This window comes from Biomphalaria glabrata, chromosome 1 (assembly GCF_947242115.1).
Source record: "Biomphalaria glabrata chromosome 1, xgBioGlab47.1, whole genome shotgun sequence".
Lineage (NCBI taxonomy): Eukaryota > Metazoa > Mollusca > Gastropoda > Planorbidae > Biomphalaria > Biomphalaria glabrata.
This window is the reverse complement of record NC_074711.1, coordinates 82,465,338-82,477,842: the sequence shown is the minus strand read 5'-3', so window position 1 is coordinate 82,477,842 and position 12,505 is coordinate 82,465,338. Positions and strand designations below refer to the sequence as shown.

The 12,505-nt window shown below is 33.1% G+C and overlaps 1 protein-coding gene across 10 annotated transcripts in view; it reads left to right on the top strand.

Annotated features, from left to right (window-relative positions):
* LOC106074325 (uncharacterized) overlaps positions 1–12,505 on the top strand; it is a 32,260-nt gene that overhangs the window by 7,843 nt on the left and 11,912 nt on the right. For 9 of the 10 annotated variants that reach the window (XM_056018137.1, XM_056018139.1, XM_056018142.1 and 6 more), the window contains exons 7-13: positions 115–320; positions 1,000–1,091; positions 3,133–3,251; positions 3,957–4,095; positions 6,393–6,495; positions 6,578–6,693; positions 6,992–7,073. In XM_056018137.1, coding sequence (XP_055874112.1) covers positions 115–320; positions 1,000–1,091; positions 3,133–3,251; positions 3,957–4,095; positions 6,393–6,495; positions 6,578–6,693; positions 6,992–7,073 — 857 coding nt within the window. The remainder of the gene's footprint in view (positions 1–114; positions 321–999; positions 1,092–3,132; positions 3,252–3,956; positions 4,096–6,392; positions 6,496–6,577; positions 6,694–6,991; positions 7,074–12,505) is intronic. The other variant, XM_056018145.1, reaches the window with a different exon arrangement.

The following is a 12,505-nucleotide window of genomic DNA, read 5'->3' as shown; positions in this document are numbered from 1 at the left end:
ATGATTACTTATATCATACAACTTTTTAGAAAATTAACTAAAAATTTATGAAGCTAATTAGAAACCAACTGGGTAATTCTGAAATTTTAAAAAGTTCTTATTTTTATTTTCTAGGGATAGTATTTTGGAAGATACTTTAACTCTAAAGTATTATGGAATAAAAGAATACCTTCTAGAACAAGAAGCTCAAAGGGCACTAAATAGTATAGCAGATAAAAATAAGTGCTTTTTAACACTAAAGAGTGAAGCAGTATCCTTGACTGACAATGGAAATAATGATACCAATGAATCTAATGCCAGTGGCGGAGGAATCAAACAAGGTAAACTTTATCTGCATTAAAAGAAATAATTTGTTACAGTATAAGAAAAAATTCATTTTATTTAACAGAAGTTGTTGAAATGAAATTTGTAAAAGATCATCACCTTAGAGGGTTGGCTGTCTTGTTTTGTGGTATGCACTTTGGAATGTTATAATGCTGGTCCTAAGTATGAACCCACCCCACATCCATCCTTTGCCATCATGCAAGAAGTTTGGGCTAGGATGTAATGTTCATGTAGCAATTATACCTAAAACACTGAACCATAATCTTTAAATACAAAAACAAAATCTAATAAAATACTCAGAAAGACACAAAGGTAAAGGCACATTCCTCGTCCCATATGCTAGGACAAATTTGTACAAATGCTTCTTCTTCCCTAGTTCTATTAGAGCATGCAATGAGTTGCCTGAGCCAGCTAGGTATACCAATGATTTGGCAGAATTTAAGTCATCATGACTAGATGCATGATGGGTAGGACGTAAGCTTCTTCTTTTTTGAAGTTAATTTCTGTATTTTATAAGATTTGATAACATTTCTGAAGGAATGTGTGTAACTTATTTTTTAAAAAATTTGAGAAACAGTCTATAGATTGCAATAGATGTTACATAAATATAGTAAGAATAGAATGAACATGCAAAAACTATTACCATATCAGAAATACTTCACTCTTGGTGTAAAGTTTATTTTATTTCAGAGAAGTATTTTTGGGATAAAAAACGAATTGGAACAATTGAAGTGATTTTAACAGAAGGGGAGATAACAAATCAAAAGGTAAATTCGTTTATTACTAATTAAAAAATAAAACATACACTAAATTGGTTAAGCTCAAGATGGGCAATAATTAAAGAAAGATAAATCAGCTAAGGTAGTTTATACTCCATTCAAAAGAGCTGAAACCAACTGTGTGATTTCATAATATTTCTCTCCCCCCCCCCCCCCCCCCCCCCCTTACCTGGACTCAGTCTTTTGTGATATTTTTTTCAAGTTGACCAGCTTGAAATTGAGCAAGTTTAACTAGTAAAGAAGAGTAAGCAATCTTATTAAGGACATCTCATTTCTGCCTGTGATCCCATCCAAGGCACAGGCCACCATCCAGTTTCCTTCAGGCATCACGATTCTGGCAGTCTCTCCAGCTTGTCTTGTCCATTTGTTTGGCATCTGTTTCATAATTGCAATGCTATGTATTCATGTCCTGTCCCCTCTTCCTCTTTTCTTGTGGGTTCTTGTAATGTTGGATGCAGGCTTGCAAAGGGTGTGACTTATCCGTTTCCAGCATTTCAGAATGATATCTTTTTCAATGTGCTGCTGCCACAGTTCCTTATTAATAATCTTGTCTCGCAAGCAGATTGTAAAAATTTTCCTTAAGTTTTGATGAATACCTGGATTTTTTCATGGTGGTGAGATAAAGAAGAAATGTTACCAGAGTGGAAGGAGGGCTACCTCAACAAAAAAGGCAGCCATAGTTCCTGATCCAACTACTAAAGGATAATTCAGCAAGAAGATTTTGTCTTACCAAAAACAGAGGGAAGAAGGTGTTCATGATAAAGCATTCAACAACACATTCATAACAGTCCAAAGCAATGTGCTGGAAGAGATGGAAAGCAGTATCCTTGTCAACCATAGAAGAACAGATGCAGATGTCAGAATCCACATTACAAAGCTTGAAATTCAGGGAAATAAGAACCACCGCCAGCACCATGAAAATTCCAGGATTATTTAGGACGTATTAATAGTTTATTCTGAAATTTTATGAAAGATTAAAGCTACCAGCTGAAACAATCCTACAGAAGAAGAACGAAAGGATTCAGAGAAATACAAGAAAATAAATATTTAACTTACAATATCGTCCAAGGATCATCTTCAGCAATTTTAACTATTAACCTTCAAATAGGTCACAATGCTATCTAGAGTATTAATGTCCAACCAGAATATTGATTTTCCATAACTTGGTGAATGACTAAGAATGTTAGATGGAGCAAGACAAAACTGTCCACTCTTGCCCATATTTTTTTACATATACATAGACTATTATGGCCAACACATTGAAAAAAAGCTCAATTGATATATATATATATATATCAGATGAAGGACAATCACAAATTAAGTTAAAAATAAGCTATCTTGATATGTTGATCTTCAGCAGCAAAGTTTCCACTGGATATAAATGGGCCATCATTTGCTGATGTCTCATGGTCACTTTCTTGATATTGCTGGAGTGATCCAAAGGACTGCTGTGCATTAGATTTGGCACTGACTTATTTGTCAGATTTCTTTTACTGACATTCTAAAAGACTTGATTTTTTCTCAAAGTTTACCACTGAAGCCTTAGTGTTATGGAGTGTGTGTGTGTGTGTTTCTATGGTGATGTTGGGAAGATGTTAACGATAGGTTGTGAAAGATGTAATATAGTCATCATTAGGTTTGAGTTAGAACAGATGACTCCAGAACATGAGACAGAAAGGTTGTAAGCCTATCATTGTTGTAATTTATAAGCATAATTATTTCATTTAGTTTCTTTCCTTTAATATATGTGGCAAAGCTGCATTAACTGCCCACTTACTTAACTGAGGGGGGGGGGGGCTTGATTTGAAATCCCAGTAAAGACAAGAAATTCAAGATGATTTTTTTTGTCCAAGCAGCTAATGGCATCAAGGAAAGCTTCTTCAGATATCCCAAGGTCCATGAAAGAAATTGGACTAGAGTCCACTAAGCATGTAATAGGTGGAAGGAAGACACACTATACAGAAGCACTAATAATAATATCAGTCTTTTATAACTATGAAAAGGTCTTTTGATTTTTTTTTTCTTCTAGGCTGATGTAATAGTGACTACTGTTGATAAAAGTTTTGATTTAACAAAAGGAAGAATGTCTAGAAGTGTGCTTGAAAAAGCTGGAGATCAAATACAACAGGAGTTAATGTCTAAATACCGGTATTTGTATAATCATATTTCGATTGCCTAAATAGCATTCTTTAATATTTACACCAAACATGAATTTCTTCTTGAATTCTCTCATTGAGCCTTTATTAATTATTCTATGGTCAGTTGCCTTTAACTTAAAAAATGGGTAAAAAAACATAATTACATAATATTTGACTTTATTGACAAACTTTAATCATACACATTTATATTTCATCCTTGTCAATTAAAAGAATGATTATTGGTTCAGTATCATTCAGTTATTTATAGAGAGCTTTACAGCAATTAAATACAAAACCTTCTTTAAATGACCTACTAAATTGCATTAGTTCATGAAAAATTGCATATGATAGTATAGCAAATAGAACAAGAAAAAGAACACAATATAGGCCTACTGAAATTTTACATTGAGAATTAGAAGAATTACAAAAATGGGAATTAAATTTGAACAATGTCAATTATTAAGAGTAATGAAAAAACTAAAGCAAACAAAAACTACTTATTAGAAAATGCAACCTCTGTTTGGGCCTCCTCAACTCAAGAAAACCTTAAGAAGCTAGAACAGAGGCAAACTAGAGGAGTGAGATTTATAACAAATATTTATTTTTAATTAGAGCAACACCATTCACAGAATTAAGAGACACTTTAGGACTAAATAATAAAAAGTGGAGTAGCAATATTGCATAAAACACCTCATTGTTTTTTGTTTTTTTTTAGTACCAGACTAAGTATGTTTCCTGGTGAATGTATCAAGACAAAAGGAGGAAACTTGAGTTGTCAACACATCTTCTTTGTATGCTTAGCACGTATCAAAGATCCAAGCAATTCATCAGAAAATAAAATTGCATTAAAAAGTGTAAGAAGTTATCATTTCTCTTTTGTAAGATTTGTACTTGCAGCTTTAATACTTTATAAATCAATTACAGTGATAGATTTGTGCTTTTTTTATGTTTATTGAAACTTTTGTCATGTTGCTGTAAAATGTTTAATGTTTTGTTGTCAGGCTTTGATATATATTTTTGATTTTAATTATAGATTCCTTCCAATCATGCACCATTTTCTAATGTTTCAACTTGTCTCTTAATTGTTTATCCTCTTTTGCCTAACCAAAGTTAATCACCAGCCACATCCTCACAGTTTGTTTTTAGTAGTTTTTTTGTTTGTTTTGTTTTCAATGTAATACAAAGTAAAAGAAAGAAGTAAAATAATCTTTTGGTTACATCACTTATGTCTTAACTATGGCCCATATGCCATATCTGGCCCCCCATAATTTGTGTCTATATGATGCATACTGATATGGTATAGGAATGGTTTCATTGGACTCAACTGATTGTGATATAACCATTAAAAATACTCTCTAAAGATAAGTTATAAAATATATAAAGTCAACAACAAAATCTAAGATTGTCCTTAATTTTAGGAAACAAAAATTAAGATCATCTAATATTGTCCTCAATTCTGTGAATCCTGAAAAATCAACTTCCCTTGTTGGTGTACTGGTATCAAACAAAATAATTAATTACTAGTAATGAATTGACTAATTGGTTGATGTTTTTTAATGCTTCATGTATTTCTTTGCCAATGAATAAGACTAAGACTAAGACTGCTTTATTGATCCTTACGGAAATTTGTTGTGATTACAAGGACTCGTTTCTCATATAAAGACAACACAACAGAAAAATACACATAAATACAACAGACAACATAAAGAGTTCATTCAGCGACTACACACAGGTATCTTGGTGCATTTCATGTTCCCTGATCAATGAGTGGCGGTGATAGAGTCTGACCGAGTGAGGTACGAACGATTTTTTGTACCGCTCCGTTCTTGTTTTGATTGACAGCAGTCGCCCACTTCGCGACGACCTGGCGTAGTTCTGATGGAGCGGGTGGCCGTTGTCTTCCAAGATTCTTTCGATTTTTCTTAGGCACGTTTGTTCAAAAAGTTCCTTTAAATGTGGTAATGTTGTGAGTGTAATTTTTGATGCTTTTTTAATGATGTTTTCTAGACGTTGCAACAGTTTAGATGAGGCGTTGCCTTGCCAACAACTTATTCCGTATGTTAGCAGATTTTGTACAGTCGCGCCGTAAAATGTCTCAAGGATCTTCTTATTTAATTTAAAACTGTTGAGTTTGTATAGAAAAAAGAGTCGCTGGGCTGTTTTCTTTGTCAGAGTTCCAAGGTGGTCTTCCCATGAAAGCTTGTTGTTGATGATAATGCCTAGATATTTATATGCCTTTACTTGTTCTATAGATGTAGTGTTTATTTGCAGTTCACGTATAGTTTGTTTTTTCTTTCTAAAATCTATTATAAGTTCTTTAGTTTTTGTTACATTCAGTTCTAGAAAGTTGTCGGTGCACCAGTTTGTAAACTCTTCTATCGAGCTTCGATACTGAGTTTCGTCTCCTGAAATAAGACCGACTATGGCAGTATCATCAGCGAATTTAATGAGTTTAACTGAGTCATAGATGCTTCTTATGTCATTAGTGTAAAGAGTGTATAGCACAGGAGAAAGTACACAACCTTGTGGAGCACCCGTACATAGTACTCGAGTTGACGATTTGGTGTTGTTGACTTTAACATACTGGGGCCGTTGGGTTAAAAAGTTTAGAACCCATGCTTGCAAGTAAGGGCTTACATTTAAGTTACTCAGTTTGTTTATCATTAGATGTGGCTGGTATTGAAAGCCGAGGAGAAATCTACGAAGAGGACTCGTGAATAATTGAAATTTCAACTTGATCTGAGAATGGGTGTGGTAGAAATAATGTGTTCAAGTTTTTACCAGAAAGGCAAACTTTTGTAAAAAAAAAAAAGACCTAATGTAGTAGAACATTAGAATTGATAAACCAATAAAAAAAAAATAATTATCAGAGTTTATCTATATGACCTGTTATATTAAAGGTTTGCTTAGCTAAAAATTATTAATTACATAATTTCAGTTTCTTATAACAATTTTGAATTTTCAGAATCAAAAATAGAGAAAAAAAAACAACAACAACAACAAAGCAACACTGCTCATATCAGAGCTTTTTTAAATTACATCTACAAAGAGTTAGGTTTTTATTTTTAAATTTCATATTTTAAATGCAAGAGAAAAAAACTCTTTTTTATGTCAATTAATATATATATATATTATATATATTTTGTTTTAGATGCAGGATCTAGTAGATAAAATATTGATTGAGGCTGATAAACTCAAAGTCCAAACTATATCTATACCAACATTAGGTACTGGGCGTTTAGGATATTCAGCAGGTAATGTGACCTACATAATTATAATTATTTTTTTTCTTTCATAAAATATAACTTTTATTTATTTTATTATTAATTTTTCAAGAAATCACAGCTCAAGCAACAGTTAATGCTATCAATGATTTTGCCAGATTTAATTCAAACTCAACATTAAAAAGTATTCAACTTGTTGTTTATCCAACAGACAAAGAGGTTTTGAAGGTATACATATCTTTTTATAGAGATAGATAAAATATATGTAAATAGTTTCTTTTAAAGTTTATATTTTACAATATTTTTTAAATATAGCAATTATAGCTATACTTGAATTTCAACAGAAGTCTTTTTTTACTTGTACAATTAGCCAAGCATTAAAAACAATTAGTTTTTGGACACTTTTCTGACAGCTATTTAGAAAAAAAATACTGTTTTCAACATAGCTGTTGATTAATTACTTTTTTTTACATTTTTATTTGTTAAGATTATTTTTTTGACCAAAAGTGTTTCTTAAATTTTCAAGGCTTTTAAAAACATAGTTTTGTCAAAAGGAAAGATGGCTACAAGCTCAAATAGTGTTGAAAACATTGATCCTAACAAAAAAGGTATGCTACTAATAAAAATCATTAAAATTATGCATATTGATGTGTAAATTTAGTAGTGCATTAGTGAATTAAACTCTGTCAAGATTTCAGTTTTCCAGACTGATTCAAGCAACTTGTACCATGCTCCAATGGCACTAGGGAAGAAGGACCATTTGTACAATTTTGTCCTACCATATGCAATAAGTAATGTGCCTTTATCTTTGTGTCTTTTATTTTATTTGATAGTTGAATGGGATCTAGATCATTTATAAGTAAAAAAAAATTCAAAATAATTTGACTAAGATCTTTTATTTTTTTGTATTCTTTCTTCTTTTTATTAAAAATGTTAAATTACATTGCCAATAATGTACAGGCAAACCATTTAATGGTTCTCCAAGGAAGCAAGGCTGTTTAACATTATCAACATTATTGAGACATTGTCCATTTAGGTTTTTATTGAATTAAAAAATTCAGACCTTCAAGAACTCAGTTGACCTGCCTTTAATGTTTTACATCAATTTACAAAAGACAAATGTTTTGTGATAACATTTGTTAGGAAGGTTTATTTTTAATCTATCCACTAGAAATTTTGTGATCTCTTGCTCAGTATTTTAAGATGGAATTTCTAGAAAACATAGAATAAACAAGAAAATCAATGTTCCTGAGTATCAGCCAGTGGATAACCTAATCTCTCCTCAGACTCTATGTGAGAGTTGTGTTTGCACTGTTATTGAGATGCCTCGTATTGTCATTGGACACTGAGCTATCCTCAAGTTATTGAATGATAATATGGTCTAATAATGGTTAATTTGATGTCACTGTTTTGAATGTGTGTGTACAACTGGGCTCAAACCTATTGCCATTTAAACGGCAGTCCATAGTTGATACTGCAAAACCAGGCAGCCATTCTGTATTTAAATATTAAATCTCTACTGATGGGTCATCTGTAGTCAATCACAAATTCCCTTGAGCCATTAGAGCTTGGAATGGGATGCCGGAATCATCTAAGAAAACCGACTTACCAGAGTTTTGGTAACTGATTAACATGAATGCTAAGATTGACACATGAATACACATCAGATGTAATTATCTTCTCTTTTGAAGTATGTCTGTGATTTATAACTTAAAGCCAAAACAAGCAGAAAAAATAAATCTTGTTCCTTGGGGCAATTAAATAATAGATTACAATGCAACTTTCTGGCGTAAACTTTACATGTAATGTTTGAGTGAAAAAGTAATATGAACATATGTTTGCTTTCGTTATAATTCTTTGTTATGTGTAATGCGCAATAGTAAGAAATATATGTATCCTCAGCATAATATAGTTATATTATTATAATTAATTAAAAAATTTTGTGTACGTTTTAGTTAGTTGCTGAACATTAGTGAGCTGAGAAGAATTTTCTGTGAACATACAATATCAAAGCATTATTTCCATATTAGTTCTGCAGCATTGTTATTGCCTGAAGTTGTATTACACCATTACCTACAAAATGCTTCCAATGACTTCTGACCTGTATATGTACCCAAACATGGGAAAGGCTTCAGGAGACAACCCTGAGAAAAAAAACAGGAGCCAGTGACACAGTGTTAAAACCTAAAAGAACTTGTGATGTATCTGATCCCAAACTGTATCAGATATTTGCTGTTCCTTTTGGAGTAGGGGCAACTGCTGTGTGGGTGACATTGTTCTGACAGTAGATAATGCCCAGGCTTTCATCTCATTAATCCTAAGCCTTAACCTTAAAAACTGGAGATGACACCCCAGCTTTTCCTTTGGCATTGACAAAGCACAGGAAGTGGCAGTTACTGGTCATAAGCTATGCTGCTCAATTGATGTAGAGCAGAGCGCCATGGCTGACTTCAGTTGGTGGGAAAGACACTGGCATTCCACTGGACAGCTTCCTATGCTCCTGTGTTTAGTTCTGCACCAGGGGCCAAAAACATGTTCTATGATAACCTATTGTCTAGTATCAATGAAATTTCAAATACTGAACAGGTTATCTTCTTAGCAATCTCAATGAAAGTGTTGGATCTGACAACTATAAATGGGACAGCTGTAATGGACTATTTGGTTTTGGGAAAATAAATGAAAATGAAAAAAGATTACTAATTCTGCTCACTACACTCCCTTTTTTCATCAGTAATACCTATTTCAAGACTAAAAAGACAGACAGAGTTTCATGGCAGTAACCCTGCTCCAAAATATTGATATCAACTAGATCTAATCATGATAGACTCAAGTGCCTAAACATTGTCAAACTTACCAGGTCCTAGTATGGACTGCGATACAAATCACTCCTTGGTTTGTTGTAAGATCAACCTTTTTTCTAAAAAATCCACCATACCAAGCAGAATGAAGCACCTTAATGTAATGCAGGCTGTGGAATCTTTTGAACATGACTACAAAAATACTCCTGGAAACACAGCAACAGACAAATAGAAACACTTTCTAGTCCAACATACAAAGGACTTCCCTGGACATCTTTGTATAAAAAACCACAAAAGCGAAGTGATTGGTATGACTCTCAATCACTTACACTATCATTTATCATCAGAGCAAAGAGAGGTGTATTTATTACATACAAAGGAGCTCTCTTGATGCAATCTTCTTACACTGAAAGAAGCTAAAGCCTCAGTGTAGAGTTTGGAAAAACCAGAAGCTCACTACTGTGACCAACATGGAGGTTTACAATGCATATGTTTTAAGATTACTGCTGTATGGCAGGGAGTCATGAGCTACCTACACAAAGCAAGAGAGAAAATTTAGAGTAATTTCCCTTGCTCTGCCTCCGAAGAATTTTGAAAATCACATGGCAAAAAAGAGTGTGTAACACAGAGATACTTGCTTGGGCAGGTCTTCCCAGCATCTTTACAATCCTCAGACAACAGTGCATGTGTTGTAAAAATGTTTGTAAAATGTTTTACATGTTTCGCATGTTCCTTCAGAGTTGAAGATAGTTTACTTCCTAGTCCAAACCTCCCGCAGGACGACGGCGGATGGGAGTGGGCAGGATTTGAACCCTCGACCATCGATAAATCCGAACGACAGTCCAGTGCGCAAACTGCACGACCAGGCAGCCATCTTGTCATGTCCACTGGATGGAGGACAATCATATTCTGAAAGTTATCCTTTACATCATCTGTCCTATAGATTACAAGGTTTGAAAGGGGAATTTTACTTTACTGAATTACTGGAAAGACATAGCCCTAGATGACACTATATGGAGACAGATGGTGACCAAGAAGGCTATGAACAGCAAAAAAAAAAAAGATAATCTCTCTTTAGCTTTTTAAAAATACATTCTAACTGAAAACAAAATTATTGAATTATGAGTAATTGATCAAATAATTGGTCAATTTTTCAATTAATGTTTTGTTAGGAACAATGAATGATTGTGCATAGTTTTAATTTTGAGAAATGGGAGAAATAATGTGTACAAGTTTGAGCTCAGACAGACATACAGAGCAAGTTGATATAAGCTTTGTAAAAATAGACTGTTCTATTAATATTGAATGTTCTATTTGTGACTCTCTTGAAATATAAGTTTATCTTATCTTCTTCTTATCTTATATAATACAGACGTTACTTCAAAAAAGAAGATAACTACATCCTACGTGTCATGCATTTAGTCATGCATATTAACCAATGACTTAAATTCTGCCAAGTCACTGGTTTTCCTGGCTAGCTCAGGCAACCCATTCCTTGCTCTAATAGCACTAGAGAAGAAGGAGTATTTTTACAAATTTGTCCTAGCATATGGGATGAGGAATGTGCCTTTATCTTTGTGTCTTTCAGAGTATTTTATTAAATTTTGTTTTTGTATTTGAAGATTATGGTTCAGTGTTTTATGTATAATTGCTACTTTACTTTTGAGTCTTCTGTCCTGAAGGCTTTCTAAATTTAGTGATTTTACTAAAGGTGTTACTCTGGTTAAATGTGAATATTCGTTTGTTATGAATCGCACTGCTCTATTTTGTGTCTGTTCCAGTTTCTCAATGTTTTCTTGAGTTGAGAGGTCCCAAACGGAGGATGCATATTCTATTATTGGCCTAACCAAGGTTAAATAACATTTTAGTTTTATGTTCTTATTTGATTTATAGAAATTTCTTTTAATAAACCCTAATGCTTTGTTTGATTTTTTTGTAGTTTCATCAATATGTGGATTCCATGATAGTTTTTTATTTATTATAACACCTAGGTATTTTGTGTTTTTAGTCTTTGTTACTGGTTTGCCATGAATAAGATAAGTGGAATTAATTTGTTTTAGTTTTTTTGTTACTCTTAACAACTGACATTTTTCTGGGTGGAAAGACATGCTCCAATTTGATTCCCATTTCTGTAATTCATCTAATTCTCATTGTAAAATATCTGTGTCTTGTGTTGTTTTTATTGTTCTATATATTATGCAATTGTCTGCAAATAATCTGACTTTTATTCCTGAGGTAATGCAATTTGGTAAATCATTTATGTAAATTAAAAATAGTAGTGGACCTAAGACTGTTCCTTGAGGTACACCTGAGTTTACTGTTATCAGTGTTGATTTAGAGCCATTTATTATTACAGTTTGTTCTCTCCCTATCAGAAAATCTTTAATCCACTGATGCAGTGGACCATTAATGCCGAAATATTTTAATTTTTTAAGCAAACTATGGTGGTGAACTTTGTCAAAAGCCTTGGAAAAATCTAGTATGATAGCATCTATTTGCTCACTATTATCTAAACCTTTTGAAAATTAGTCCTATTAGTTGTGTTTCACATGATCTATATTTCCTAAAGCCATGTTGGCATGGGGTTAGGACATTATGTTTGTCTAAGTGGTTTATGATGTTGCTACATGTGTTCTAGGATTTTACATGTGATGCTGGTAAGTGATAGGCCTACTGGTCTGTAGTTTCCAGGGTCAGATTTTTCTCCTTTTTTAAATAGGGGGGTGACATTAGCTTCTTTCCAGTCCTTTGGTACTCTGCCCTGGTTAAGCGATGCCTGAAAGAGTATTTTGAACACTGGGGCTAGCTCATTGCTTAGTTCTTTGAGTAATCTAGCTGGAATACCATCAGGTCCAGACGCTTTATTTGGTTTGGTGTTGGCTAATAGTTTTTGGATTCCATTTTCTTGTACTACCATATCTTCTATGTTGTCTACTTGGTTCAAATTAAGTAATATGTCTTTGTCTCCTGGGGCTGAGAATGCTGATGCAAATTATTTGTTTAGGATGTTTGCTTTAGTTTCATTATCATTATGTATTATGTAATGTTCATCTTTTAATGGCGCTATGCCTGTTGTTTCCATTTTCTTAGACTTAATGTATGACCATAGGTTTTTGTTGTTATCTTTAGATATTACCTTGTTTATGTATTCACTCTGCAGCTGTCTGCTTACTTTTTGTGTTAGTTGTTTTATTTTTATATACTTTTTGTGAACTCTTTCTGCCTTAGTTCTTTAAATTTTC